General features: G+C 43.3%; 2 protein-coding genes across 11 annotated transcripts in view; one reads left to right on the plus strand and one right to left on the minus strand.

Annotated features, from left to right (window-relative positions):
* The window catches only part of GIGYF2 (GRB10 interacting GYF protein 2), a 74361-nt gene that overhangs the window by 18054 nt on the left and 29995 nt on the right, over positions 1 to 26312 (plus strand). For 7 of the 10 annotated variants that reach the window (XM_032698128.1, XM_032698131.1, XM_032698134.1 and 4 more), the window contains 3 exons: positions 3560 to 3704; positions 10237 to 10348; positions 10911 to 10951. In XM_032698128.1, the coding sequence (XP_032554019.1) occupies positions 3560 to 3704; positions 10237 to 10348; positions 10911 to 10951 (298 nt within the window). The remainder of the gene's footprint in view (positions 1 to 3559; positions 3705 to 10236; positions 10349 to 10910; positions 10952 to 26312) is intronic. The other 3 variants (XM_032698133.1, XM_032698136.1, XM_032698137.1) reach the window with 2 other exon arrangements.
* Positions 15674 to 24689, minus strand: KCNJ13 (potassium inwardly rectifying channel subfamily J member 13). Its single transcript, XM_032698152.1, has 3 exons — positions 24543 to 24689; positions 18140 to 18620; positions 15674 to 17263 (listed from the first exon to the last, which is right to left on the minus strand). Exons 2-3 carry the CDS (start codon positions 18615 to 18617, stop codon positions 16641 to 16643), a joined length of 1101 nt encoding a protein of 366 aa, XP_032554043.1. The 5' UTR covers positions 18618 to 18620; positions 24543 to 24689; the 3' UTR covers positions 15674 to 16640.

Below are 26312 nucleotides of genomic sequence, written 5' to 3' on the forward strand. Positions count from 1 at the left end.
GCAGGGGTGGGTAGTGTTACTATTAATTTAAGATATCAGAGCATCCTCCTTCCTTTACTCCGTGCTGTTGTGTTCTTGAATTCTTCATTTCATTTTGTGCCTGGGTATTCTTGTATATCCTCTTCACCTCTTCTGGAATTCCTCCCTCTTCAGAGTTGATTCATATTTCTTGTATCTCTGTAGGATGCTGTCCTTTGACACAAGGTGCTGATGGTTTAGTTTTTAATCAGCAGTTGTATTTGAGTTCACATGGATACACAGTTAGTCTAAAAAGGCAACTGAGGTTGAGAGGGTGCTTTTATGGGAAGTCTTAGCCCAGCTCCTGTTCTTGAGTAGGAACTAGAACTGGTCAGCCAGACATACAGTAGCACAGCAGAATATTGAACCTCGGTGTAAATACCCTGACATATTTTTTTGCTGATGCACAGTGGAGTCCTTCAGAGAGCACTGCAGGCCTTTCACTGTTCAGGGGGACACCCACTTTTGGGGATTGTTGGTGTACTCTGGGAGGACTAATACGAGTTTAGGGCTGTGGTATTGAAAGTGTGCTGAGTGACCTCTTGGCACAGATGAGATGGGAAGTGCTGCTGAGCTTCAGGGATAGGTGGTCCTCTGCTGCAGTGCCCAGTGTTTCACCAGTCTTGAAAAGTCCTGAGGAGTTGGTGTGCCCTGTGTCACTGCTTTCTCCTCCTCCTTTTCACCTGTAATCATACAGGAACCTTTAGGCACCTTAACAGTTCTCTACAATCTCCACAAAAATCTTAATCTGAAAGAAGAGGTCCATATTCCCTTTTTAATAAATTTCCATTAATGCTTTCTGGGGACCCAGAGGACGTGAACAATCTGGTTTTCTGTGTCCATTTTCCCCCCTCCATGGCTGATTTGAGATACCAGGGGAATGCCATGATTTAAGCTACTAGAAATTCCTGGTGTTTGTTCCCCCTGACATAATAAACATCATTTATCATCAAGAATCATTTCAGAAGTGATCGTGAGGTGAATATTAATGAATTTGCTGCTAGTCCTGGTACAGGGAAATTCTTGTTATTAATAAAAGATTGTTATTGATAAAAGATAGTTTAAAAGTCCCTTTTTACCCCCTCTGTGAATACTTAAGCTAGAATTATTGTCTCAGAGCTTGGGGGGGCAGAGATTTGGGAGTCCTGATTAGAACAGGGGTACTTTGGGTAGGGTGCAGGTGAAGCTGTTAGCATTCCTCTGTCAGGCTTTTGCTCTAGGCCTGGATTCAGAGCAGTTCTTGCAGTCCCAGCACCTGCTGGCATTGCAGCTGTGTGTGTGCTGTGGCTGGAAGAACTTGTCTCAGGCTGATGGAAAGATGTGTTATCTGGGCGTGGGTGGTGGGTTATGGCAGCTCTATGAGTTTAAGCTTTAATTTGTTTAGTCCTGTAGAATTTAACTAGCAGATGCTTAGGGTTACAGTGTTCCCTGTTACAGGACACTGATCTGCTTTGGATGGAGTTGATGGTACTTTTTGTGTAGAATATTTCTTTGCTGAGCTAACCCAGAGCTCAACTGATTGACCTTGTAGTAGGTTTTGTTACATAATATCACAGATTTGTCTGAGATCTGTTTCCATGGAAATGTCTGAAGAAAAGAAGGTTTCTGTGGGTGGCTTTAACAGAACTTTCCACCATGGACCACTGGCACTATGGAGCAAAGGTTCCTTTGCCTTTCTCCCCAGCTCTTTTATTGCTGTTTGTAAAGGGAAGAATTCAGAATTCTTAGTCTTATCTGCCTGTGGAGTAGAGGAGGCTCAAACTCTTGCTGAATGTGATGGAACTCCTGACATCTGTTTCTTAAGGCATCTTCCACTTGCTCCTAAAGCATTAACTGAGCCCCTGTTCTGGGGCAGCTTTGCTCTTTGGTGTGCATTGTCAGGGATGGGCATTGAAGGAATACACTGATCAGTAGGAGGGTGGGATTAGCTGTTTTGACTTCGTTGTTTTTATTGCTTCCTGTGATCTCTCCGTGTGGGTTGTTGTCACTGTGCACAGGACGAGGATCTCACCCTTTGCCACAGCGGGCTCTACAGGGGGAGGGGGAATTGGCTCAGAGTTCAGACAGAAATGGCAAAGTTAAAAAACATTTGGAAAAGGGAGATAACTATTTTGTCCTTACTGGAAGAATTAAGGCATAAAAAATAAGGAATCTCCTATGCAAGACAATGAATCTGATAAGTAGCTTAAAGATGGTTTTGTAGGGAAATATTCCCTTCTTCATAAAAAACCAGAAGTATCAACAGCAGGAAAGGTGGCGATTTGTTTCGAGGCAAATGGAGGTGGTTCCTTTTGACTTGCTGATGAAATGGTCGCTTTAAACTTCAAGAGCTGGCTGGGAAAATAGTCAGACTTACTGGAGGCTGACCTTGCTATTTTGCCATGCATGACTGCATTTTTTCTTTCCCCTCAAGTCTACTTAGTTACCAATTCTCTCTTGAAGGAAGATCTACTTTTCTAGGAAGCACATACCAAGCAGTTTCTGAAATGGGTTAAAACTCCTTCAAATGCTTGTTGGCTCTGATGTTAGCCATTTAGATTTTAAATAGTATATAATTGCTTGTCTCATTGTTCTCTGAAGACCTTCAAAGTCATAGTAATTCAGATGAGTTGATGTAAGCACTTGCCTGCTTTAAGTGTAACAGCTGTTTGGAGTCCTTTGCATTCTAATTATTTAAAACTGGCAGTCAGAAAGTGTGTGTGAATCCAGGTTTGCTTGCTAATGTTTCTGAACTTGCTCCTGAATCCTTTGGCCCGGTTTCCCAACTATTCGTGTTCAGAGAATGGGGCCAGAGTTGGTTATAATTATCCATTCTTTATTGAAATAGCTTTTTCTTTAGCAATTAGTATGAAAATAAAGTTGAATTTTACTGGTGTTTATTGTCTTATTAAAAGGAGTATCACTTAGATTTCAGAAGGCTTAAGTACACTTAGTTTTCCCCAAAGCATGTTACTCCTGTGATATATTTAGAGAAGGGGGAAGAAAGGCTTATTTCTGCAGAGAATATTGGTAAATATAACTTTTATCCAATTTCCCCAGTAAATTTCCTCTGCTGCCTGAGCTTTCCTCCTTTCCTTGATCCTGGGTGCTGCTTGTTTCTTCCCCTCTTCCCCTTCTCTTCCCTTGGGCTCTAGGCATAATGAGTTACTCTTTACATGTTCGAAGTTTAGAATTGCCATTAATTCACGGTGTCAGGTGTAGGCAAGTGCCAGTCTCTTTTTGGAGCAGAATGTCTGTGTTTCAATCTGTGTTCCAATTAAGTTATGGGAACATCACCTGCCAAAGGAGTGGGTGCTTCACTGCTGCCTTTAGAGCAGAGAAATGTCAGGTGAGTAACTTGGGAGCACTGATGTCCACCACATCCTTTCAGAGACTGCTCCAGCTGCTCCTGTGCCCGTGGAATCCTTTTCCTTGCTGGTGTTATAGTCCTATGGGCTTGTGCTGAACAGCAAAGCTGCTGTTAGGCTGAGTTCAGGCTAACGGTAAGTGTTTGTGGTTTCGGGGGGTGTGTGACTGACTCTGCCCTGCCCTGTCTCCACAGAGGAATTTCTCGATGTCTGTAAACAGTGCTGCCGTCCTGCGGCTGACGGGACGCGGAGGAGGAACGGTGGTGGGGGCTCCTCGAGGTCGAAGTTCCTCTCGAGGTCGAGGTGAGCTGCCAGTGGGATGTGCTGCGCTGTACACAGGTGATCCAGGCTAAAGCTGCTGAGGGGTGTTCGTGGAGCTTGGCTCGAGCCAGCTTGGCTCGTGCCGGGTTTCCTTTCCCTTAAAGCTTTGAAACCTTCCCAGTGAGGTGGTGGTAGAGCCCTCGTGTGCTTAGGGGTGGTTCTGCACACCTCAGTGCACATCTGGTACGTGTGCTACAGGCCTTTGTCAGAGTGGTGGGTGGGGAGAGCCAAAGGGAAGGGTGGTTTTGAGGTGGAATGTGAAATAGTTTGGTTCAGAATTGTCGGAAATAACTTTATTAATAAAGCTACAAAACCAGTTTGTAGGGAAAGGGGAGGAAAATGCACAAATGTGTTTACAATGTCAAGGTTGTAGTAGATGGGGTTCAGTACTCTGAAAAATCATCTTCATTTGTTAACATCCTGAGCATAAACAGGAGAAGGTTAATGGGAAGACATAATTGAATTTGGGAGAAATTTGAGTCTTGCCAATTTTAGTGCCTTGCTGTAGTTGATGTCTCATCCAGGATCACTTCAAACATTTGCTAATGAACTGAGAAAATGTCCTTAAACCATATTCCCTAGTTTAAACCAAATTGTTAAATCCAGGGTTTATCTTAGTAGTTCTCTTTCAATGTGCATACTTTTGTGAACACTTTTTTGGGGGCTTTATATATAAATATGATGGGTTGCATTTATAATAGTAAGAATCTAATAACTTGGAAATACCATCAGGAGTAATTAATCTTGTAACCTCTGTCTTTGCAGGTGCTTAGGTGAGGTTTCTCTTAGAGCCCTTTCTAATTTAATTCTGAATGTCCTTAACTGGTGATATTTTAAATAACAACTTCCATACATAATTAAATGCTTGACCAGAATTTTGCTCTGACTTAATGTGTTCTCTCATTTCTGTTCTCCTTCTTTAATGCTGCTTTCTTTTTTAGCTTACATCTTTCAGATACTTGTAGGTTGTCGTCTGTCCTCTTGTGGTTGCTTCCCAGCAAAGGCATATGAATTTAAACTTTTATTAGACTGCATTTTTCCTGTTGCTTCCCTTTCTTTATTTATCACTGTATTTGCACAAGTGCTCAGGGTTTAATTTAAAAAGAAAAAAGTGTGTGCATTTACATAAATGTGGGGTGACATTCTTACTTATATGTACCTTGTTATATTTCTGTTCCTCGTGTGGAAGTTGTTGCTTTTTTGCTGTGTGTATTGCTACCATCTGTTTCATTTTGCTTAGAATAGGTGTATTAGCTATTTTTTAGATGCATCAGGGCTTAATTGTGCAAATTAAATGAATGCTGCTTAAAATGTGGTGATTTGAGGTCCTACAACCGCTAGTGTGCTCTCTAGTTTCAATAGCAAGATCCCTTGACTGTTTCTAACTTTGCAAACCCTTTATTTTGTTTTCTTTTGTCAAATTTCCCTTTGTTTCCTTGCTGCACCATTAAGAGTGAATGCCATCCTTCTGCAGTGAGCAGTGGGTTGCTTTTTAATTGCCCCCACTAGTTTCAGTGAGGTCGGAGGGTTAAATGTGGCAGAATATGGCTTCTAATCCAGTCATTCTGTTATCGAATCTATTTGTTTGCATGACAGTTTTGTTTGGCAGTAAACTTTGATTCCTTACATGTGAGTGGACAGAACTTAAAATCTGTGCAGTATTAAGATGTTTGAAAGCTGCTGCCTGTATTCCTGGTTTTTCGTGGTTCATTTTTAAGATGTGTTAAGGAATACTAGCAAGAACTTTGCGAAGTTTCAATCTTTTTCACTTTGTTTTTAGTTTCATCCTCATCTAATCTTTTAATTTGTTTGAATTGTTATGTGCTGTGCTTGTTGGGCTGCTCTGCCGTTCTTCTGCTGAGCTGTAAAAGATAATTTCCCCAGTAAATTTCCTCAGCTGCCTGAGCTTTCCTCCTTTCCTTGATCCTGGGTGCTGCTTGTTTCTTCCCCTCTTCCCCTTCTCTTCCCTTGGGCTCTAGGCATAATGAGTCTTCCCAAAGTTTCTATATCTCAGCAAAGAAATTAAAAGTTTCTGCCAGGACAAAACTGTACAATTTTCATAATTATACACATCATGTTCTTGTAATTAAGGACTTTGTTTTCAGAGTTATTTATTAAAAGCTCAGTCTCGGATTGTTGACAAATGACTTAGAAGGACACATTACTTACAAGGAGCAGGCTTTAAATGCAGTTCTGTTTTTTCAAGTTACAGTGAAAAGAACTTGGAATTTCTTTGGAGTTTGTTCACTAAATGAACTGCTTCACTTGCCGGTTGGAAAACGTTTTCATTGCACTGCGGAATTGCCTGGGTTTAAAAGGTTATCTGGTGTTTTTCATGGACATTACATCGTTGTGTGCAACAAAGCTGCTGCCGATCAGTGTGGGCTTCAGCCTCCCCAAAACCAGATTGCTGTCTGGAAGGGACTTCCCAGCAACTGGGGAGCAGAATTTGCATGTAGGATTAGGTTTGTTAATTAAGTTCCCTTGCTGAGGCACAAATCACAGAATTGTGTTCCAGCGTTTGGGAGCAGGAGAGGCAATCTGCGACAGATTGGCAAAGGGAAGAACTGCTGGTAAAGGAGGGTTATTGTTAGAATTCTAAATGGGATTCACTTCCCAGGATTTGAAACTCCAGCGGAACAGTAAATATTTTCTGGGCATTCACTCCAGCTCTTACTGACAGCCATTGCGTTTAGATGATGTGAAAATGATCACTATGTGAAAGCTGCTTTGATTTTTTGTTTAAAAAAAAAAGAAGTTGTAGTCTCTAAAGAAACCAAGTACTTGCACGTGACTCTTTCCTAATTGACTTGTTTTCCTGGGAGCTCCCTGTGGTGTGCAGTTAAGCCCTGTGCTTTGTGCTGGCGGGACTGGAATGTCAACATTCATGAATAAGAGCCTCAGATGAGGAGAGATTTAAATGGTCCCTGGAATGGGCTGTAAGCTCACAGACACCTTGTTTTGTAGCTGTTCTCCGTGTTGGTTAATACTCTTATGAAGAGTCCTTTGCTTCCTATTCGAAGTCTTTCCCCTCCCACCCTCTTTGCTCTTTGTAATCTGCCTCTGCTGCTGTTGGAAGGTGTGAAAATGGTGTGAAAGTGGAATGTTATCATATCTAAACAGCAGTAGTTGAACTACAGTTATTCAGGCTTTCCCAACTGTATTATGGCTGTGATTGTTGACCCCAAACTCAAATTATGCTATAATTTGAACAATTTGCTTGTTGTATTCTTAGGGAGGTGATTTTTTTGTAATGACAGTTAGAATGATAGTTTGTGCTGCATCCTGCCCTCTTGTTTCTGTCTTATATTTTTACTTAAATTCAAACTTGTCTATTTTTCAGGTTAGGGAGTTTGGGCTGTTACTACAGTATCCAGTGGAATGATGGCCTCATTCCGAGGTTTTTAAGAATTATTGAAATACAAATGACACAGTTGCTCCACTCAGTTCTTAAATGGAAAATGGTTTATTGACATCTCTTAACTGTGCATTCAGTACTTTGTGCAACATCTACACTTAGAAAGTCTGCTGCTCATGTGCCAGGCATTTTTTTTTTTTTCAGAAGTGGCATTCAGTTTAAAGTAAGCCAAGAAGTGCAGAACCAGAATGTCAGTGCTTCTCTGTGCATTTTTATCCCCCCTGCAAGCATTTTCCAAGCGTTCTGTTAACACTGTTAGCTGTGCCCTGGGGGGCACTTTCAGCTCAGACCCATCTGGGGAACACTTGCTGAATAACTGCCTTTGCACAGGTTTTTTTTGACTGGCTTCTGTACCTGGTGGGATGTGTTTGGTGCTTCCCACGCAGGGTGTGCTGGGTGTCTGTGGGCAGTGCAGGGGGGTGGTGGCACAGCCAGGGCACAGGTGGCCTCAGCAGAGCCTGCCCAGTGCTGTGGGGTGTCACTGCAGCTGGGAACCCAGTCCTGTGGCCCCATGGGCAGCCATCAACTGAATGGCTGAGATCACTTGGTGGGCATTTTGCAAGGTTATTGTGTCATTGAGACCATTTTGGTGGCTGAGCACAAGTGAAATACTGATGAACCGTGGGGGTGCTTAGTGAGGGGAGGTTTCTCTCAGGCTGTTGTTTCATGTATTTTTAAAGCAGCCACAAGCCATGCTGCTCTTAAGAAGTTGATTCTGTTCTTGCTCTTATACAGGACTCTTGCTTTATTTGCTACTGAAAACTCCCATATCACCAGGTCTGGCCCTGCTGGTGTGTGGTGTCAGCAGTCAGTGTGCACTCCTGCCTGCTCACGCTGCAAATGTTGCCACCACTCACTGTGAAAACCAGAAAAGGACAACCTGTTTTGTTTCTGTTGAAAAAGTGTATGCAGCTTTCCCCCTCTGCTACCTCAGAGGCAGGAGATGAGTCAGTGCCTTTGTTCTGTGTTGACTCTGTGAATTGTTTTTTGCTTTACTCTCTCTTGCCAGAGGAAGGAAGAGAGCTTTCCTGTAGTGAAGAAACTAGGCTAAGGTTGCTATGGCATGAGATGCTGGAGCTGTCCTGGGCTGTATTTGTGAAGCATAACAGCTTGGAGTCCTCTTCCAGGATTTTAGGGGATCCATGATACCTTCACTGGATAAACTTTGTGCTTCTTGATGTTGTTTCACATCTTTCTCTCTCTTGCATTCGCAGCTTGTTTTGCCCTCATGACTGTGGTCAACCTTGTGGTATCAGACTTGCCACAGTGAAGGTATTTGTGTTTCTAGTACAGTTGTAGCTCTAATACTAATCTCTGCTCTTCTGCCTCGGGTGCTCAGTCAGCTCCTGTGCCTCCCCCTGTGTGCAAGAACAGCTACACTGAATCTGGCAGGGGCTCGCTCAGCTCGTGGGCTCCATAGTCTGGAAACAGCCAAAAGAAGGCACCTTGGCCAGAGAATAAGGGCTGAGTAAAAATGCAGAGGTGAAGAGGCTCAGCTTCCAGATGTTTGCATCCCAGTGTATTTCCAGATGTGGCCTCTGTGTTTCTCTTTTCCCAGTTTGCCCAGTCTCCATCTGAGCTGGTGAGGAAGGCCATCTCTGTGATGGGATCTGCCACTCAGCAGCTTTGGGGCTACAGCAGGACAGTCTTGTCCAAAGAGGATATTTGAATTTTTCCTTCTACACCCTGCAGCCTGTTATGCCCGATGCAAAGTCAGCTGTGTATTTAAAGAGCCCAGCTGGATTATCTGTGGATCACTTTTTTCTTTTTCTCTGCTGGGAAAGCAACTTTTATTTTCCCCCACGAGATTTGGTACAGAACAGTAGAGAAACTGTTGCACCTGCCTTGATTATTTCCATTTTTTAGAGCCTCATTTCATGCCTTGATGCATCCATTTGTCTTCAGATTTTACATGTAGAGACTTTTTATTATTACTTTCTTCAGAAGACTCCCAGGACTGCAGTCCATTCTCAAGGTGTTTGTTTCCTGTTTCATTTGGTCATTCTGTCTTGTTCCTCTGGATCCCTGGGCAGGTTTGCACCTCATGCTTCAGGTTGGTTTTTATCCTTGAAGTCAGGAAAAGAGAAATATGAAAGGATTGATGTTTGAGATACTTTCAGGGCCAAGAATTCCTGTTATCAGGTGCTTTTTAGATTCTAGAACTTGACTATAGAGACTGCATATGTGTGTGTAGGAAAGGCATTGTCCTGACAAACAGCTGATTGATGTTTCACTTGTTTGTCTTCCCTGAGATCCTTGACGTGGTAAATTAACCGGTTCTTGTGCTGCAGCACTGTGTGAAGCAGTGTTTATCTTTTGTAGATCTGGAGCCTTCCCCCCCCCCCAGCCATTAATCTGACGGTGCTGGGAGCGGTCTTGAAGGTCTGGGGATGTGTGTGGGTGTTGTTTTTCTGTTGTGTGGGTTTTTTTTACCCAAACACCCCACGCCTTCTCAAACACTGAAGGTGCTTTGAGATGCTTTGCTTGAGGACATGTGTGTAACTTTTTGGCTTGGTACATGGTAGCTGTCTGTGGAGAATCATTTATTGAAAAAGTGAGTAGGAGGATTTTTAAGCTGTGGCTAATGGGGTTCCTCATTGTGCCCTGCCTGAACCCATCCTGTGATCCTTCTTTTCTCCCCACTGCTCCTGCAGGATATTCCTGCTGGCAATCACTAGAACTCACTGGTGTGAGGCTTCCTTCTCCTTTATGACCCCTCACAGCAGTAAGAGGAGTATCTCTGCAGAGCAGTGCCTTTACACTGGGGTTTGCTGGGAAAAGGAGTTTGGTTTTTGAGTGTGAAGTACACATGTGTAGTGTGGATGTTGTGTGAATAATGCATCCTTTCTTGGTGATTTATGTTGGGTAAGTATCTGTTTTCTGTGTTCTTCTGCGTGGTATTTATTTTAGAATTGTTTGCCTGTTCTGTCTTGTCTTGCACTTCTTGATAAGAATTTTTACACAAGACTCTTTTCTTCAGTCTTTGTTCCTTTTTCCCTTTACCCCAGATAATTTCACTGGGGCTTAAGACTGCAAGATTAGTTCACAGGGACACCAGGAAAGGGAAACCTACCTGATTCTTTCAAGTTCTATTATTATTTATACAAACACTTGTGTTTTTTGTCTTTTCAGGCAGAGGCCGAGGAGAAAGCGGTTTCTACCAAAGAAGTTTTGATGAAGTGGAGGGTGGATTTGGGCGAGGAGGGGGCAGGGAAATGCACAGATCACAGAGTTGGGAGGAAAGGTAACAGAACTCTAGCCCTTAAAGTTTTTTACACACATCTGTTCAGCTTCCATTTATGCCTTTTGACTTCATCAAAAACACTTTAGGAAGGGTGATTAGTTGTATCTGTGAGTGGAGTGTCTGAATTTCTGAGATGGGGTGCACAGTAATGTTTCTAGAGGCTCAGGAGCAAGCAAAAGAGCATTTTTGCAAAGACTTTTTCTGCTGAGTTCCTGGGAAGAAGGAACTGCTTTAAGAAAACGTAAATGATGACAGTTGCAGTGGAAATGATGGGTGAAACTGTGGATTGCTGAAGGATTCGCTTCAGTTTTAGTCTTGATGTTGCTGACAGTATTTAGGGGCACATTTCAAAACATAGCCAGTTGCCAAAGGCTGTGTGTATTAGTGTTCCTGAAAATTTCGCTTGTCACTTGGACCTCTAAAGATACTGTCCATCAAGCTCTGATTTTAAGAAAGTCCCCTCCAAAAAAAAAAAAAAAAACCAAAACCAAACAAGACCCATACCTAAAATGAGTGGAGTAGTTCCAAAACCTTATTTGAAACTTCTATTCTGCCTTTCTAGGGGAGACAGACGCTTTGAAAAACCAGGGCGAAAAGATCCAGGTATGGTTTTGTTACTGTGTGGGCAGAAAGTGGGAGGGAGGAGCAGAGGGTGTGTTTGGGGAAGGGTTCTGTACATACATAAACCTTTCTTATTGCTCCAAGTATACTGTTGATACAAGATTCATGATGCTGTGCCAGGTTATCTAAGTGTGTTCTCAAAGTGCTGGTTCTCCTGTTTTGTGTTGTTTTCACTATTGGACATTTGAACGTTGTAGATAAGAAAAATCTGCAGTGAGTAGGTTCTGTTTATTCAATGAAGATGAAGTCTACAGCTGGAACTAAACTCCTGTACCCCTGGGAAAGGGGCTGTGCTGGTGAACAGATGTACTGTGACAACAGCCCTTTTCAGGGCAGCTTTGAAACGTGCCTGGTGTGGGCTGTTTTGGCACCCAGGACTTGTTGACCTTGTGAACAGTTAATTTTTCTGAATGCTTGCCAGCGTGAGGGAGATCCCGGCAGCAGCGGCCGGAGGCTCCCGTGCTGGTGGATTTACTGGGTCTCAAGTTAGTGTAAGTCATCACATGAACCTCCTGTTCATTCAGGTTACCATCTGGTCCCCTGTCTGCTGTTCCTCTCCTCTCCTGTTTCTGAAATGCTTCACACTGGCCGTGTTCAGGCAGAATGCTGGATCCTTAACTGTGGCCCTGTGCTTCTGTTTGAATGTTCAGCTTGAGTTGGAGTGGGTCTGTCATCTTGGGGATGGAACACAGACATTTGGGTAAAACCTGTGTTTGGAGAGTGGGGAGGACACTGAAGGAGACTGTGGCGCTCTCTGGTCATGGCAGTGACTTTTGCTTTGTGGGCTTGTGCATTGAGTGTTCTCTGGGACTGTTCTTTCTCCATGGATGTTTCCATGAACGTGGAGCTCAGCTGTGCCTGGTGACAGGTTTTGTGCAGTAAGAGCTTGTCTGTCTGGGACCCAGAGAATCTCTTGGTCTTGGCTGAAGGCTGAGTCCCTCTTTGGTGAACATACTGATAAAGCACAGGTCGGGACAGACAACTGCAGGTTGGATGTAAAGACAGGCAATGAAAAGGTGACAGGACTGTATTTTAGTCCTTGCTTAGCTGACAGTATTTTTAGCAAGAGTAGCATAAATTGCCATGTTAATAATTTTCCAGATGCACATAGTGGCACATGCCATAGGAGTCTTAAATTATCATGTGTGCTTTCAAAGCCCTCCCAGTCCTATCTCCATGTAGGAGTTGATGTTCATAGATTTTAACGTGTGCTTTTATTTTTCTGCTTGTTAAGTTGAATGTTAACACAAAACAAAGATGTTTTCCTCATTGTTTCCTTTAAAAAGAGGATACTTCCAAAAAATAACTTGAGATTGGTTTGAGATTGTTCATTTTGAAATGCCAGTAGTGAAACTTTGGACTCTGTACGTGTATATTTAGAGAACTTCTGGGAAAAAAAGAAAACAGGAGAAACTAAGTACTACTGAGATTTCAGGACTGCAGTTTTTACAGAAGACAAACAGGTGTAGAAGTAGTACCCACCTTCCTGTTGTTGTGATTAAAGTTACAGCACTTCCAGTTCCAGACTATAGAATGTACCACATTTCTGATAAAGATGGATAAAAATATTGCATGTCAGTATAGGATGAGGTGTATCTCTGTTGACATGGAGAAGAATTTGCAGTGTACACCATGATCTTACTGAAGCTTAACCTCTGCCAGAGGTTATCTGCAGCTTGGACAGAGTATGTCTTGTTTGTAGCAACTCCTAGGAAGCAGGACTGTGGAATGCATCTACCAAGAACCATTTCCTGGAGGAGATGGTGTCCCTGTGGGATTTGTTGGAAGTTGATTGCGAGGGATGCCGTGCTTATTCTTAAGTTAGGAAGCTTTTTGTGGTACCTGGTTGCTCCTCTGAAATCTTGTGTTGTTTCTCTTCTTGTCTGATTTAGGTGACTAAAGGCTCTGTAGCTCAGTATGATACAGGAAGGAGCCCTGCAGTCTTTCTGGAGTTTTACTGTAAAAACGTTGTTTTCACAACAGTAATTTATGTTTGTGTATTGCTGGGTTAGAGGTTAATGTCCCAATGGGTTGGAAGACCATTTTGCTCCCCTCTACCTTCAGAGAGAAATAAGGTGGAGAGCACAGAAATATTAACAAAGTGTTGGTCTGTTTGACTCAAGCCTTGGTTAATTACAAATAGTTACTGTTCTGCAAAGGCTTTCCAATGACACGATATTTTGAGTGTGAGGAGGGTTACAGATGTGCCACCAGAAGTCCCAGTGGATACAAGCACTGGTGTCCACACTCAGGGAGGGAACCTGGAATTCAGGCTGATGTGCTTTAGCAGGTGCCTTGGATTCTGGTACTCTGGTTAAACTCCTTAGTTTAGGATTTTATTATCTGATTTTACCATGCTTCAGTTTTTCATTGGTCCTTCACAGGGCCTTGGATTAGCCTCAGATTACATAATTTACTGAGTTGCCAACTTTTTCATGTCCTTTGTTGTGGATGATCACACTGCAGAATAAGAGATCAAATATTAAAGTCTTCTGGACATTCATAATGGATGCCAATGCAAGAACCTCTCGATTAAAAATCAAGGGATGAAAAAAACGATAGACCTTCAACAAAGAATTACTTCTCAAAAATTATCAGTGTGCTGTTCTTAAAAATTAGTGATTGCTTTTTCAGGGCTCACAATAGTTTGCAAGGTCACGTTTGACTGATTTGCAGCATAAACAGTATCTGTCCCTGGTTTCAGTTTGCAAATTGGGGATGCACAAAGTACTTGGGAGTTCCTGTTGCAGATTGTCACAGTTCTGAGCGTCTTCACTGGGAACCCAAATGGTTTCTGGAAGGCTGAGACCGTTAGCAAAGAAAATGAGCAAGTTGTTTTCTTGAGCACGTCTGTCTCTGCACAAAAGCTGCTTAATTTTCCGTGCAGCCTCTCGACTAATACCAGCTTAGCAGCTGAGGGGATTTGGTTAGTTACCAGCAGTTACACACTGGTAGTAAATAATTGTTATGTAGATTAAACAGAACTTCTAGCAAGTCAGCTGTGGAGCCTGATTGAGTTTGTTTAACGTGTGGGGTTTGGTTAGGTTAAGCAGACTTGAATATAAAATGTGAGTTGAAGTGGCTATAAGAAAAGGGTGCTGGGTTTCTTTGAATTGCACTTGCCCTTGCTCTGCCTGGTTTGTTTTCCTGCCTGCCTCGTGGCAGGAGGTGCATCCAGGAAGGTTGGGCCCCAGTCTGCTCTTGCAGTGCTGAAGCACAGGGTGCTGTGTTGTGGCACCAGAGCCCATCAGCCCTTTTCCTGGGCTCCTCTTCCACTTTGGGCCATGGCACGTTTCCAGTGCTTTCAGACATCCGTGGTTCACCAGTTCTCTGGAACTGTAAAAGCAATATCAATGTTTTTTCTACCCCTTGTTCTGCAGCTGTTCTGAAGTAACTACAAAGTTCTTTGTCTGATTTGCTTCCTTAGTATTGTTCAGCTTTACATTCCAAAATGAAATATTTGAAGATTGCACTTAGCGTGTATTAAACATATTTTTTTCTTTATACTTGCTGTTGTACCCCCTTTTAAACCAAGTCTGTAAATAGAAAATTATTTTAAAAACAGGATAAGTTTTAAGCATCACATAATTCAGAAATCAAATGAAGCAGCCCGCACTTTGATTAGATGTTAATTGAAGTTAGAAATAGTTTTTTATAGCTTTGGCTCTAAATCATGAGATTATAATCCTGTCCTGTTGGGATTATACATGTGAATTTGAGAACAATTGGTTTGTCTGAGACCAGAGTATGTGATATATGGGAAAAACAGTGCCTCACCCAAAATGCTATCAAACAGAATATTCTCAATACCTCACCCAGAATGCTGCTCTAAGTGGTTAGTTCAAACTTCACACAGGGATCTGTTCTATGCTCTTGCACTGGGTCTTAATTTGTAGGACTCTTATCAGTGTCTTATATTGGTTGTGAATGTGGAAAAAACACTTGCAAGAAATACTTAAAAGTTATTGGTGCTGACACGAGGCTGGAAAAGGGACCTTTAAATTGTGTGTGGGCCAACAGCTCAGAAAAGCAGGGATGAAGGCAGGGTAACCTGGTGGGGTGCTGCTCTCTGAGCTCCACAATCTTCATGAATGCTTGTCCATAAAATTAAATTTGAAAAAGATTTTGAGAGTGTGTGATAACCCAGCTCTGTCTGAGGTCTGGAATGGAGGAGGCAGTGCTCGAACAGTTCTGGAGTGAGAGCTCAGTTGCAGCAGAAGCACAGCCCTTCTGCCTCATTACCCTACCTGTGCAATGGGGCTGGGGGGCTGCTCCTCATCCCCAGACCCTGCACCAGGAGGTTCCTGCTCGCCCCTTTTGGGACTTGAGAAGAGTTCAGTTAAACAGAACCTCCTCAGAGAGCTTGTGCCCGTTTTTCCTGCTGCTCACCACTTGGGGAAGTTAAAAGGAGGCATATTTGTTACTGTGTTATGCTCTTGTCAATGAAAGTTGCTATTTATGCCATCTGGGTTTCTGGGAAAAGTCTTCTAGCTTTGAAAGGTAGCTTTATTTTAATATTTGACTGACCAGGTACCTAACAGGTCTGGTTTTGGACACCTGACAGGCACCGCTTTTGTCGAGAGCTTGGAAATAATTATTCATCATTCTGATTTTCCTTTAGCATCTTAAATTATTTAGGAGCTTCAGAGTGTCTTAATTGCAGCAGGTTTATGAGGCACTTAAATACAGAAGTCTCACGTATGGTTTGTTTTAATTTTTTATTTCAAAATTGATCCAAGTGTCTCTAAATATTTTTTGTGCTGTGTGTACAGGCAAATATTGATGTTAAAAAGCATAAAATATAAATGGATGTGGTTCTACTTCTCCTAGATATAGTGCATCCCTCTGGGTCAGATGTACTGCAGACAAGCAGTGACAGTATGGGCAATGTATGGGTCTTTAAAAAAAAGTACATTCATTCATTAAAAATAGTCTGTTTGCCACTGCTGAATAATTTATTCAGTGTTTCCAAATATGAAAAAATTTCCACTGCAGCATTTGTCATATATATCAAGATTTTTTGATAGTGTCTTCATAGATCTGTCTGGAAACGAGATGTTCTTTTACTTGGCAGAATGAAGAACTACACTTAGTATTTACAATTTTGCTTAATAAGCACAGCAGGAGTGCTTTTCACTGCCACGAGAGATTGGCAGGACTTTCTGAGAGTGAATTCAGCCCTCTGAAAAGTGATGTAACTGTATTCCCAAAGAGTTAAGAGAACAGAAAAACTGGTATCTTGGATGAACAGAGTTACTTAAAGCAGAACTAATGCATTTACTGAGCGACCCCATATTGTTTTCTGCTTTTATATTGTTGTCCATTTTGTCACAAGCTGGTTAAGTATGATTTTGGCCATCTTTGGGAGTCTTGAAGATCTCTCCTTTTGGGGTCAGTGTGGCTTTAATCACGGTCTGGGGAATTCAGCAAGTAGCTCTTGTGATGTTAGTTCCGTGGTTCTTGTGCCTGACTTCATCCTGGGGGGCTCATCCAGCCTCTCGGGGCACTCACCTTCTCTTCACTGTGTCACATTGTAATCAAAAGGATGGAAGTACAAGAGAAGGATCACTAGAAGATGGCAGGGCAGGCAAGGAGGGAAGGTTATAAATGGAACCTGAAAGTTTAATGTAATAATAATTAAAAAAAGCCCCAAGTCCACAGTCTGTTCTCTCTATTCTGTGAGGCCAGTCTCGGAGAGCTGGAAGCTGTCGGCATGCTGCCCATTGATGCGGATCTCCTTGTCAGTCCTCCTGGGGCTCTTGGAGCCAGCTGCAGCCGGGAGCTCAGGAATAGTCTTGTCAAAGTTCTCCATCTGGATGTGGTACTCACCTTGGGCACTGCGGGCCAGCACGGGGGCGAAGCGGTGGGACAGCAGGATCTCGGAGGGCAGGTAGGACGTTCTCCTTTGACACGTTTCTCCCGTGCCCTCCTGCACAGCTGACAGGAAGACGACCAGCTCGAAGTGATGAGGAGCTTCTCTCTGGAGGAGGGCAGCCAGAGGGCTGGATGGAGAGATGGAATGGTAGTAGGTCAGCGGGAAGATGAAGAAAGGACACTCGGCCGCAGTAACGCTGTCGAGGTGGAAGTCGACGCTCGTTTGGTGCAGCTGCCCGTTCTCCTGCTCTTGGTACAGGATAGCAGAGATCTGGACGTTGGTCAGGGGGCTGGAGCGAGTGTTGGCCACCTGGAACATGAGGTGTGGCTTCCCCTCGGGATGTGTCACCACGGCAGAGCGCGTGAAGCGGATGGAGAACGCCCGGTTCTTCGGGCGGGCGATCTTGGCCACGAACGCACCTGGATCACGGGAGAGAACAAGCTCAGGGCCAGCACAGGGCCTGGGGGCTTCCTGCAGCTCCCAGAGCTCCTCCAGGCAACCAAGGGAGCAGGAGCAGGCCTGGGGGGACATACAGGCTGGAAGGACTGTGTTTGAGAACTGCTGGGCTGGCATTGCACTAACCCACTTGGGTTTAAAAGAGTAGAGTGGCCTAAAATGCTGCTTTTCCTAAGCTGTGTTGTATTGGGAAGTGAACTGGAGCTGTAAGAAGAGCTGTCAGCTTGCTCCGAGTTACTGTACTTTGCAATAGTACCTGATCTTGGTGTGTTACACCACAGAATCTCTTTCTAGTACACAGTAAACTAACCTATGCATTTTTAAAGTATTTTGAATGACTTTAAACCTGAGAATTATTTAAAATAACTGAAAATACTTCAGAATAGCTGTGACGTTGTAACATCTTCATTACATTGGGTACTGAGGAATACTTGAACACTGAGTTGAAGATCAACTTCAGTTTCAACTACGAAAATAGTTCAGCTAGAAAAAGTTTGCCTTAAAAATCAAAACAAATAGACTTTAAATATTGTAATTATATGGAAAAAACTTGGAGAGATAACGGTATAAGAAATAAGTGATCGAGAGCGATAAGCAGGGATTTGCCACAAGTATTGTCCAATGAATACCGGAACTCTCAAGTCCAGATCTTGGTATCAGCTGATTTATGCCTTTTGTTAATGAAAGGTGTTTTAGTACTACAAAGCTGGAATCTCACCATCCTCATAGTGACTGCCTTAGTTGTTCTTTCATATATCCAAATGATCAGTATTTCTAGCTCCGTCCTCAAACCCAGTTGTTCCACCTGTTCTGTTTAAGGATGGACTAGGAAGGCTTACCTGTGATGAAGGCTTCCAGCATGAGCCCCAGGACCATCTGGATTGCCAGCAGTGCGATGGCACTGGGACAGTCCCCGCTCGGGAACATGGTGCCGTAACCAATCGTGAGCTGCGTCTCCAGGGAGAAGGAGAAAGCAGCCGTGAAGCTGGTGATGTACTTGACACAGATAGTGTGGTTGTCAGGGGGAGCATCGTGGTCCAGCTCCAGGTCCCCGTTCATCTCGGCCAGCAGGTACCAGAGCGCTGCAAAGACCAGCCAGTGGAGGACGAAGGAAGCGGAGAAGACGAGCATCATCCACCTCCAGCGCATGTCCATGAGGATTCCCCAGGCGTCGCGCAGATAGGCCAGGCCCCTGCCCCGGGCACCGTCCAGCTGCAGGGTGCTGTGCCCGTCCTTGGTCACCATCCTCAGGTGCCGCTGGGCCAGCAGGGGAGCGCTGGCCTTGGTGTTATTGCTCTCCATCATGTCCGTTGTCATGGGCTGGGAAGGAGGGAAAAGGAACAGAAGGGAGACAGTGCAGGGTATTTGTATTTTGCCTAACGCTCACAGTTTTTGACACATCAGCAGGGGTTGAAATACTGCAGCCAACAAAGGAGGGCTTATACATTGCAATCCAGAGAAGATTAAGTCAGGAGCCTGGAGAGGAATTTACCACTGTTTGTGGTAATACTTTGTTAAAAAAGATTAAGTTTAAAAATCTGAGTACTTCTCAAATTTTCCCTGCTTAGTTGTTTAAATATAACTTTCATACTTTACCTTCCTAAATGTACATTGGAGTCACATGGTTTAATTCTTTGGGGGTGAGTGGGATGGGCTTAGCATACTGTATCTGAAAAGAAACTGGGTTTTGTCTGATTATATCAGGTTTTGTAACTTTTCAGCGGAGTATAATAACTTACCAATACTATTGTGAATACTACTAACAGTAGTACTATGGAGATAATGTTTATTCTGTTATTTCTCTGACATATTTATGCATTTTAAAGGAATGCTGTAGTTAAGCTAGTAGCTCTTTCAGACTTCCCTGGCTCTGGAAATGTCTGCTGTCTGCACCCCCCATGTCCAGTTAAACAGAATTACAGTATTCAGGGCAGAGCTGCTTCAGGGAGGCTGAGGCTGTTTATATAAGGATCAGGTAAAAGGAGGGCAGGAGACCAATACAGAAAATACACCGTGACATAATTTGCAGTCTAGTCTGCCTGAGCAGTGCCATTTTTATTAGTAACCAAATAAGAAAATAGGACAGCAGGCATATGGGAGTTAAGGTGGAATTGCAAATGTGGGAAGCAGAATGGGTTCCTGTAGGTATTTGACATGTTGGGCTCCTTTGGTTCCTTTCAAAGAGCTTGCTGAATTTACCAGAGGTGCTGAATGTCTTTTGAAAAGACACCGATCACTCAAATCCATAAATTTTGTAAATACTGGATGTTTACAGTTCACCTGGGGTTTATATAAAATAGAGTTAATAATGTGTACTACCTGCTTAAAGAAGGTGGTGAGGAAACTCTTTTGTAGAACAGCAGAGGATTTAAAAATACATCCATATTCTGCAAATCATGATTATACAGGGGGTATTTAGTCAGTTTTGGTTTCCTATCACTTTTGACCTTTCTCTGAATTAGACTATTTCAGTATGTAATGCATGTTCACAAACATCTAGAGGAAGTGGATCTTTTTCCCTCCAAGAGTACTGTCTTAGTTTTCTCTTGAAACACATTATGTGTGAGGATACTGAACTTCAGAAGTTTATGGAAGGTAAAAATCTGTCTTGTGATCTTTGGTTCCATAAGCCAGCAGTTTCCATGACTGTTTATTTAATCTTCATACCAAATTTTAGTAATTACAGAACATTCTCTTTTGCTTTCTAATGCTTAATTCTTACTGAGGTAGGAGTAGGAAGATTGACATATTTAGCTAAATATGTCAATATTTAGTTAGAGTGAATTAGAGTGAATATTTAGCTAAATTTTCATTTTACTTTCTTTCCCTTCTGTAGGTTCTCAGAACTGTCCTGCTATTACCTCTATCCATGCTCTAGTCAAAGAAGGTAGGGTAGCTGATGACCTGGGTGGAATTTGGTGGGTTTCCCCTCATTTTTATTTTCCAGTTCACATCTCCTAGAAGGAATATTTTCAAACTGCTCCCTGTGCCAAAGAATACAGTGATCTCTGGTACCAGGCCACTTCTCTTGGGCATTCTGGTCATAGTCCATTCTGATCAGAGCCCATTCAGCCCCCCTGCACTGAGTTTGCTCTTTCATCTGCTGCACAGCTCCCTAAATGACAGTTCTCACTATTGCTGCACTTTTACAGATTTTACAGTAACCTGAATGCAATTAGAAATGCTCCAGTAATCAGATGATTAGTGACTGGTCTGCAGAGCAGAGTCCTTGTGCTAAGGTGTAGAGGAGCCCTTCTGGATGCCTTGAAGGAGCTGGAAAATGGGCATCTCTGAATGGGAATGGTGGTGGGAACCAGGCTTATAGGGAGCTGGGAACACTGCCTTGGTTTTACCATCTTAGAATAAGCAGTACTGACAAGAAACACTTGTGTGAACAGAGGAGAACACAGAGAACAAAATGCCTCTGGGTGTAAACATCATGCATTATTGGGGAAAAAACCCCAAACCCCCCCAAACCTGTGTGTTTCTGTAAGTTCTCAGGGTACTTGGAGGGCAGCATCTGCTTTGTAGCCTCCAAGCAATTTAAGTTTGCAAAACAAACACATGTTGTGAGAATGAACGTGATACTGACTGACTGGGGCCTGATCCTGCAGTGTTCCATGCACACATCCGTGCTTTGGGGCCTGGTTCTGCACTGCTACAAAAAAATATATGCTTAACATGGTCCATTTTTCTTGGCTGTGCTGCAGATCTGCACAGTGCTGGGGGTAGTGTGTGAGAGAGCACCCCTCTTCCCTCTAGCAGCAGGTCTCAGAACAGTGCTGTGTCTCTGCTCCTTGAGCATCCTGGCTGGGGAATTTGCCTGCTGAGCTTAACCAGGTTATGCACTGGTTCATTTGATATAGACCTGTTTTTTATAGTCTAGGACTGTTTAAAATAATTATGTATCTAATTCAGTGGCTGTGATAGCATTGGAAATGTGTAAGTCCGAGTTCCAAAACTGTTTTTCTGCGAACACTATTGATGGCATTAAAGGCCACGAGCCTCAACTTGCTGGGGTGAGAAAATGGGTAGGAAACTGTGAATAGCAATGCAGGTGGGTGAGAGAGGTGAAAGAACAACTGCCCTGTGAGAAATCATTTAACCCGGGCTGGAGGATCGGTCCTCTGTGTTCTCAAAAGCAGAGACCACTTAAGAGCAGATGTGACTTAGAATTTAAAAGGAGTTACTGTCTTCTGTCTGCTCCCTTCCTTGCCCACTGTAGTAAAACAAACCAACACCTGATCTGATCCCCTGCCTGGCATGGTCCCTGATGTCCCCAGGTAAATCCCAATCTCAAACAGTGTGTGTTTTAGGAAAGACACTAAACTTTGACTTGGAAAGAACAATTGTGCATTGTTTGTTGGAGAATGCTTGTCTCCACTGGTGCAGACATACTGTTTCTCATCCACATTGATCCCCTGTTATCTCTTAACCACCTCTGTTGTGCTGTTTGTGTAGTTCTGCCTTTCCTGGTTCCTGACTTGGGAAACTGTTGTAGCTTTGGGGTGTTCCTTGTCCCTCCATCTCCCAGCTGATAGCCCCTGACTGGAAAGATGGGAACTGTCAGAAATTACTTTTTTAAACCTCTTTTGGCATCTTGACCAATCTTTCACCAAGCATTCATTCTGTCTAATCCTTCCTGTTGCCAGTCTGTTGAAGACTAAATTATCACCAAGGCCAGTGTGTATGTCAGCTCTTAGCTTTTTCTGGGTTTCCATCTTTTTACCACCTTGTTCCTCATCTTGGCTCCTTTCCTCTATACACTTTTCTAAAACCAGTCAAGGTAGGATAAACATGGACTTTTTAAATCCAGAAATCACAGGTTCCTGCTCCTAACAGTGGGGCAGGTTCTAAACTGACCTGGCTAGCTAATGATTTATGTGTAATAAAACAGCTCTAGGCTGTAGGTATGAATTTCTGAAATTCATGACCCAGCACACTGATCTCCCACGCTTTGCCTTTTTGATTGAGATCTTCTTCCTGGTGTTGTAACAGTTTTTATTACATTCCTGTTCCATGCCACCACCTTGCTTTCCTCTCCTCTTGTTTGGCCTTTCTCTTGGCAGCACAAACTCAGCTATTTTAACTCAGGGTTGTAGGGGAATTAATTTGGAGCACTGTCCTCCTTTCCTTTTCATCTGCCTTCTCAGGTGAAGGCATTTGAAGTGACCCTTCCAGCCTGTTTTCAGCTCAATACATGGGTGCACCTGCAGCCCTTTCTGGAGCCTGGGTGCCTTTAGGAGGAGCTGTGTTCAGGGGACACTTGTGAGTTGCTGCCCTGCATGCCCAGCTCCTGCCCTTAACAAACTGTGTTCCAGCTGACCTCGGAGGGCTTTGGAGACAGTTGGTGCTGCACTGCTTCCTTCTGACAGCAGAGCAGTCAAGAGGACCTGCTGTTTGCTGGGAGTGACTGCCAGAACTGCTTCCAACTGCAGCATAATGGGAAGATTTGCTAGAAGCAGGTGGTGGCAGCAGCATTGCCCTCTGGGAATGTATACATTCCCTCTTTACTTGACCTGGGTCTGCATAATCATGGACAAGTTTGAGATTGAAAGGTTGCTCTGAGCTGTGATCTCTCAGATGTGTTGCTGCCTCTGTGCTTTGCAATGAGAACAAACTGAGACTAGAATTTTTTTGAAGGCACTTGCATTCTCTTAAAATGGTTATTTGTGTAGTGGTATTTTTAGATTATTGCGTGTTGTTGTCTGTAGACTGGATGGCAACCTTTGAGATGCTCTGACATTAATATTAGGAAATGAAGGTTTTTTCAGTATGGATGACATGATTGAATCATATAACTTACATATAAGTAGGGGACAATTTTAGAAAATGTAGGAAGCAATTCAGTTTCAATAACTGCTTTGGCTGAAAGCTTATGCTGCTGTTGTGAGTAGGACAGTTAACGTTTCAAAGGTTTGTCCTTTGGATTTTGTAGCTAGTGCCTCATTGAGGTGAATGGGAATAGTTTGTGACAAAGCTGTTACTTCTGAGCGATTTGCAGAATTAAGATAACAGTTTTCAGGACTTGTTACATTTATAAGTAGGTCTTGTAAAAATGGGAACTTGAATTTGTTGAGCCCAAGTCACATTTTTCAAAGCAAGTGCCACAAAGTCCAGGGTGTGAGAGCTCGTACTTTTGACTTTCTGTGACAGCTTACTACAGAATGCACTTTAAAGAATAGTGGGAGACTATGTCTCCCTTCATAGTACAGAAAACAAGGCTGCCTATAGACTTGATTCTTGGGAATCCAAATAATGCTCCATTTTGTGTATAATGTATTTTCACAGTAGTGCTCTGAGGACCCATATGAACACTTAATTTTTGATTATGAAGTAGCATCTGAGAGGACCAACTAGTCTGGCCACCTTTAGAGAAGCAGAAAAACTTAACATTTAAGCAAAGTCTTGGGAGAGGCTTTAAAATACGCTAGCATGTGTTAATTCCTTATAAAGAAACAAAAATGCCAAATGAAATAGTGCCAATGGAGGAGTCATTTGTCAGTTAGGAGGGAGGATTGTATTTGATGTGAAGCTGTAGCACTAGAAGTCTGCAGCCACCCACACAGTGTGGAGTGAGCTGTTTTTGAGGAGCAGTCCTGCCCTCTCTGATGCAGAGTTCCCCATGGTTTGCCTGCAAGGACTGGTTTTCCAGGCAGGATGAGTTCCCTCGATGCCCGGGTGTGGTTTCCTGTGCTGGCTCAGTGTGTCCATGAGCACAGGGATGCACTGACTGAAAACTATTGAAGGTGTGAGATACAGGGATGGTAAATCAGGCTTGAGCAGGTAGGAAGCTCATTTCTTTTAATTTGTGAGGGAACTGAAGTGAAATGCTGAGTTATGATGAATGCAGCAAGGTGGGGAGGATGTTTTCCTGACACTTGACCAGTCTCATAACACCCAGCTACCTGAGCTGGAGACTTGCAAATGCTCCCTGTCTACAGAGCATTGCAGAGTCTTTTCAGCACTGCTTCTCTCAAAAATGTTCTGAAAAAATACTGTATAATGCCTTTGATTTTGCTTTTTGTGCTCTTAGGACCGTGGTCACCTGAGAAAGCATTTTCTTCTTTTTGAGGGGGAGAAATCAAATAATTTTCTTTAAGATAATAGTTAATTCAGCACGCTTTAGAAATAAAACTCTCTCCCCTGATAACTACTTCGATTTCTTTGATTAAAGAATGACAGAACAATTTCAAATTGTAAAATAAGAAAAAGGGGAAAAATATGGTTTTGTGTACTTACCAGTCTTTGAAGGGTTGTGTGCAGGAGGAAGGGGTAACCTGGGCTCCAGGAGAGGGACTGGGCTGCTCTGGTGTATTGGTCCCACCACTGGCAAGAAACTTCCCACAAGTGGCTGGCAGAGATTTAAAAAAACCCACCAAAACCCTTTAAAAATGGGTTTGTATGTCTCATTCCTGTGTTTATAGTGCTGGGGGGCTGGTTTTCCTCTGAAGCTGATTTGATTGGTCATTTTGCCTGCAGGGGGGCCGGTTAGCTCTGATCATGTGGAAAAGAATGCTGGTTTGTTAGGAGCCTTTCTTTACCCAACACAAACCCTTAGCAGCCAAAGAGAAATCCTCCAACACTTACTTGGAGAAGGGCTGCCTTCCCCCTCACCTCCTTCATCAAGATCATTTTTTAGGTTTGTATAATCCTAAAGCTTTACACGAAAGTTGAAAAGGCCAAAATTCTCTTGGAAAAGTTGAACGGGGAAGTTCATATATTGCTGCTGAAAAGCCACACACTGTTCTCTGGTACTTTCTCTCTAACCAGTGTCCACTGCTGTTTGTTTAGGTGAGGAGAGGAACTCTTGTGTTTCCCTGCTGCTCTGCAGTGCCACCGGTTCCCCGGGGGTTGGTCCCGAGCTGCGGAGCGGTGGCGTTACCAGGAGGGGGTTCTGAACACCTCCTGCTGCCCAGAAACACAGACCTGACCATGGCCACAGTGCTCCTTTGTGGGAACATGGACTCAGTCCCGGGACTCTGGAAAGCCCAGCAGTGAACAGTGCAGATTAGGTGGCTCGCTGATGGCTGTGGCAAACGGAGCCGCTTTCACTGAAGCTCTCGCTTCTCAGATGAGAAGAGTTCCTGGGTTGTGCTTTAACTGAGTGGCTGCAAAGCTGCACTGCTAAACCAGCTCTGAGGACAGCTCTGGAACCCAAGAGTAGTTCACACTTCTTTTTTTTCCCCTTGGTGAGCTGCTGATGTGAGGGCTTTGATCGAACGTCACATGTAAGAGGATCTGAGAAACAAAGGCTGTGGTTGTTTGCAGTAAAACTACTGAAGGCCTGCTGGGAAAATTATTAATGTAGACTTTCCTGCTTAGGAAACAAAATCCTCCCTATTTTTTTTTTTTTTTTACTTTAACCTTCCCCCAGCCCTAAATTGCAAACCATTAATTCTTTGCTTCATTAGTATGGAATATTTTAATACGTGTTCAGGCACAGCACCCAAAGTTGTGATAGGCATAGCATGACCTTCAGAACCAGAATAATGTGGTGCAAGGGGGCTCCCACCACTGTGGCAACCCAGGAGGACCATGTCACTTGTCCTTCACCCTTCTTGTATACCCCTGCAAAGCTGGCCTTCCACTACAGCCAGCCTCTTTTATTCACAAGAGGGATTTCTTTGCAAACAATATTTTCATACAAACCATGTTTTGCCCTGTAGAAAGCGCTGGTGTCTGGTCACAGGTTTTCCAGTCTGACTCAACTGAATGAATTGCAAATCTGACACGATTGTGCAGCAGGTTAAATAGGTACAGTACATGATTTCCAGGTGTGTTAGAGAATTAAGCTCTTGTTAATTCCTTGGAATCTACCTGTTTACCCATACCCATGACAGTGGATAATGGTCAACTTAGTGGAAAAAATCTGGAGTGATGTTTGAGTAGTATGTTTGTGAGACCTACTGGTGAGATTGAGATTTTGTGGAGAATATGCAGCTAGAACTTCTGGTCCCTGTCATTGATAGTCACTTCCTGATGTTTGTATTCCTGTAGTGTCCCTACTCC

The sequence above is a fragment of the Chiroxiphia lanceolata genome, chromosome 10 (assembly GCF_009829145.1).
Source record: "Chiroxiphia lanceolata isolate bChiLan1 chromosome 10, bChiLan1.pri, whole genome shotgun sequence".
Taxonomy (NCBI): Eukaryota; Metazoa; Chordata; class Aves; order Passeriformes; family Pipridae; genus Chiroxiphia; species Chiroxiphia lanceolata.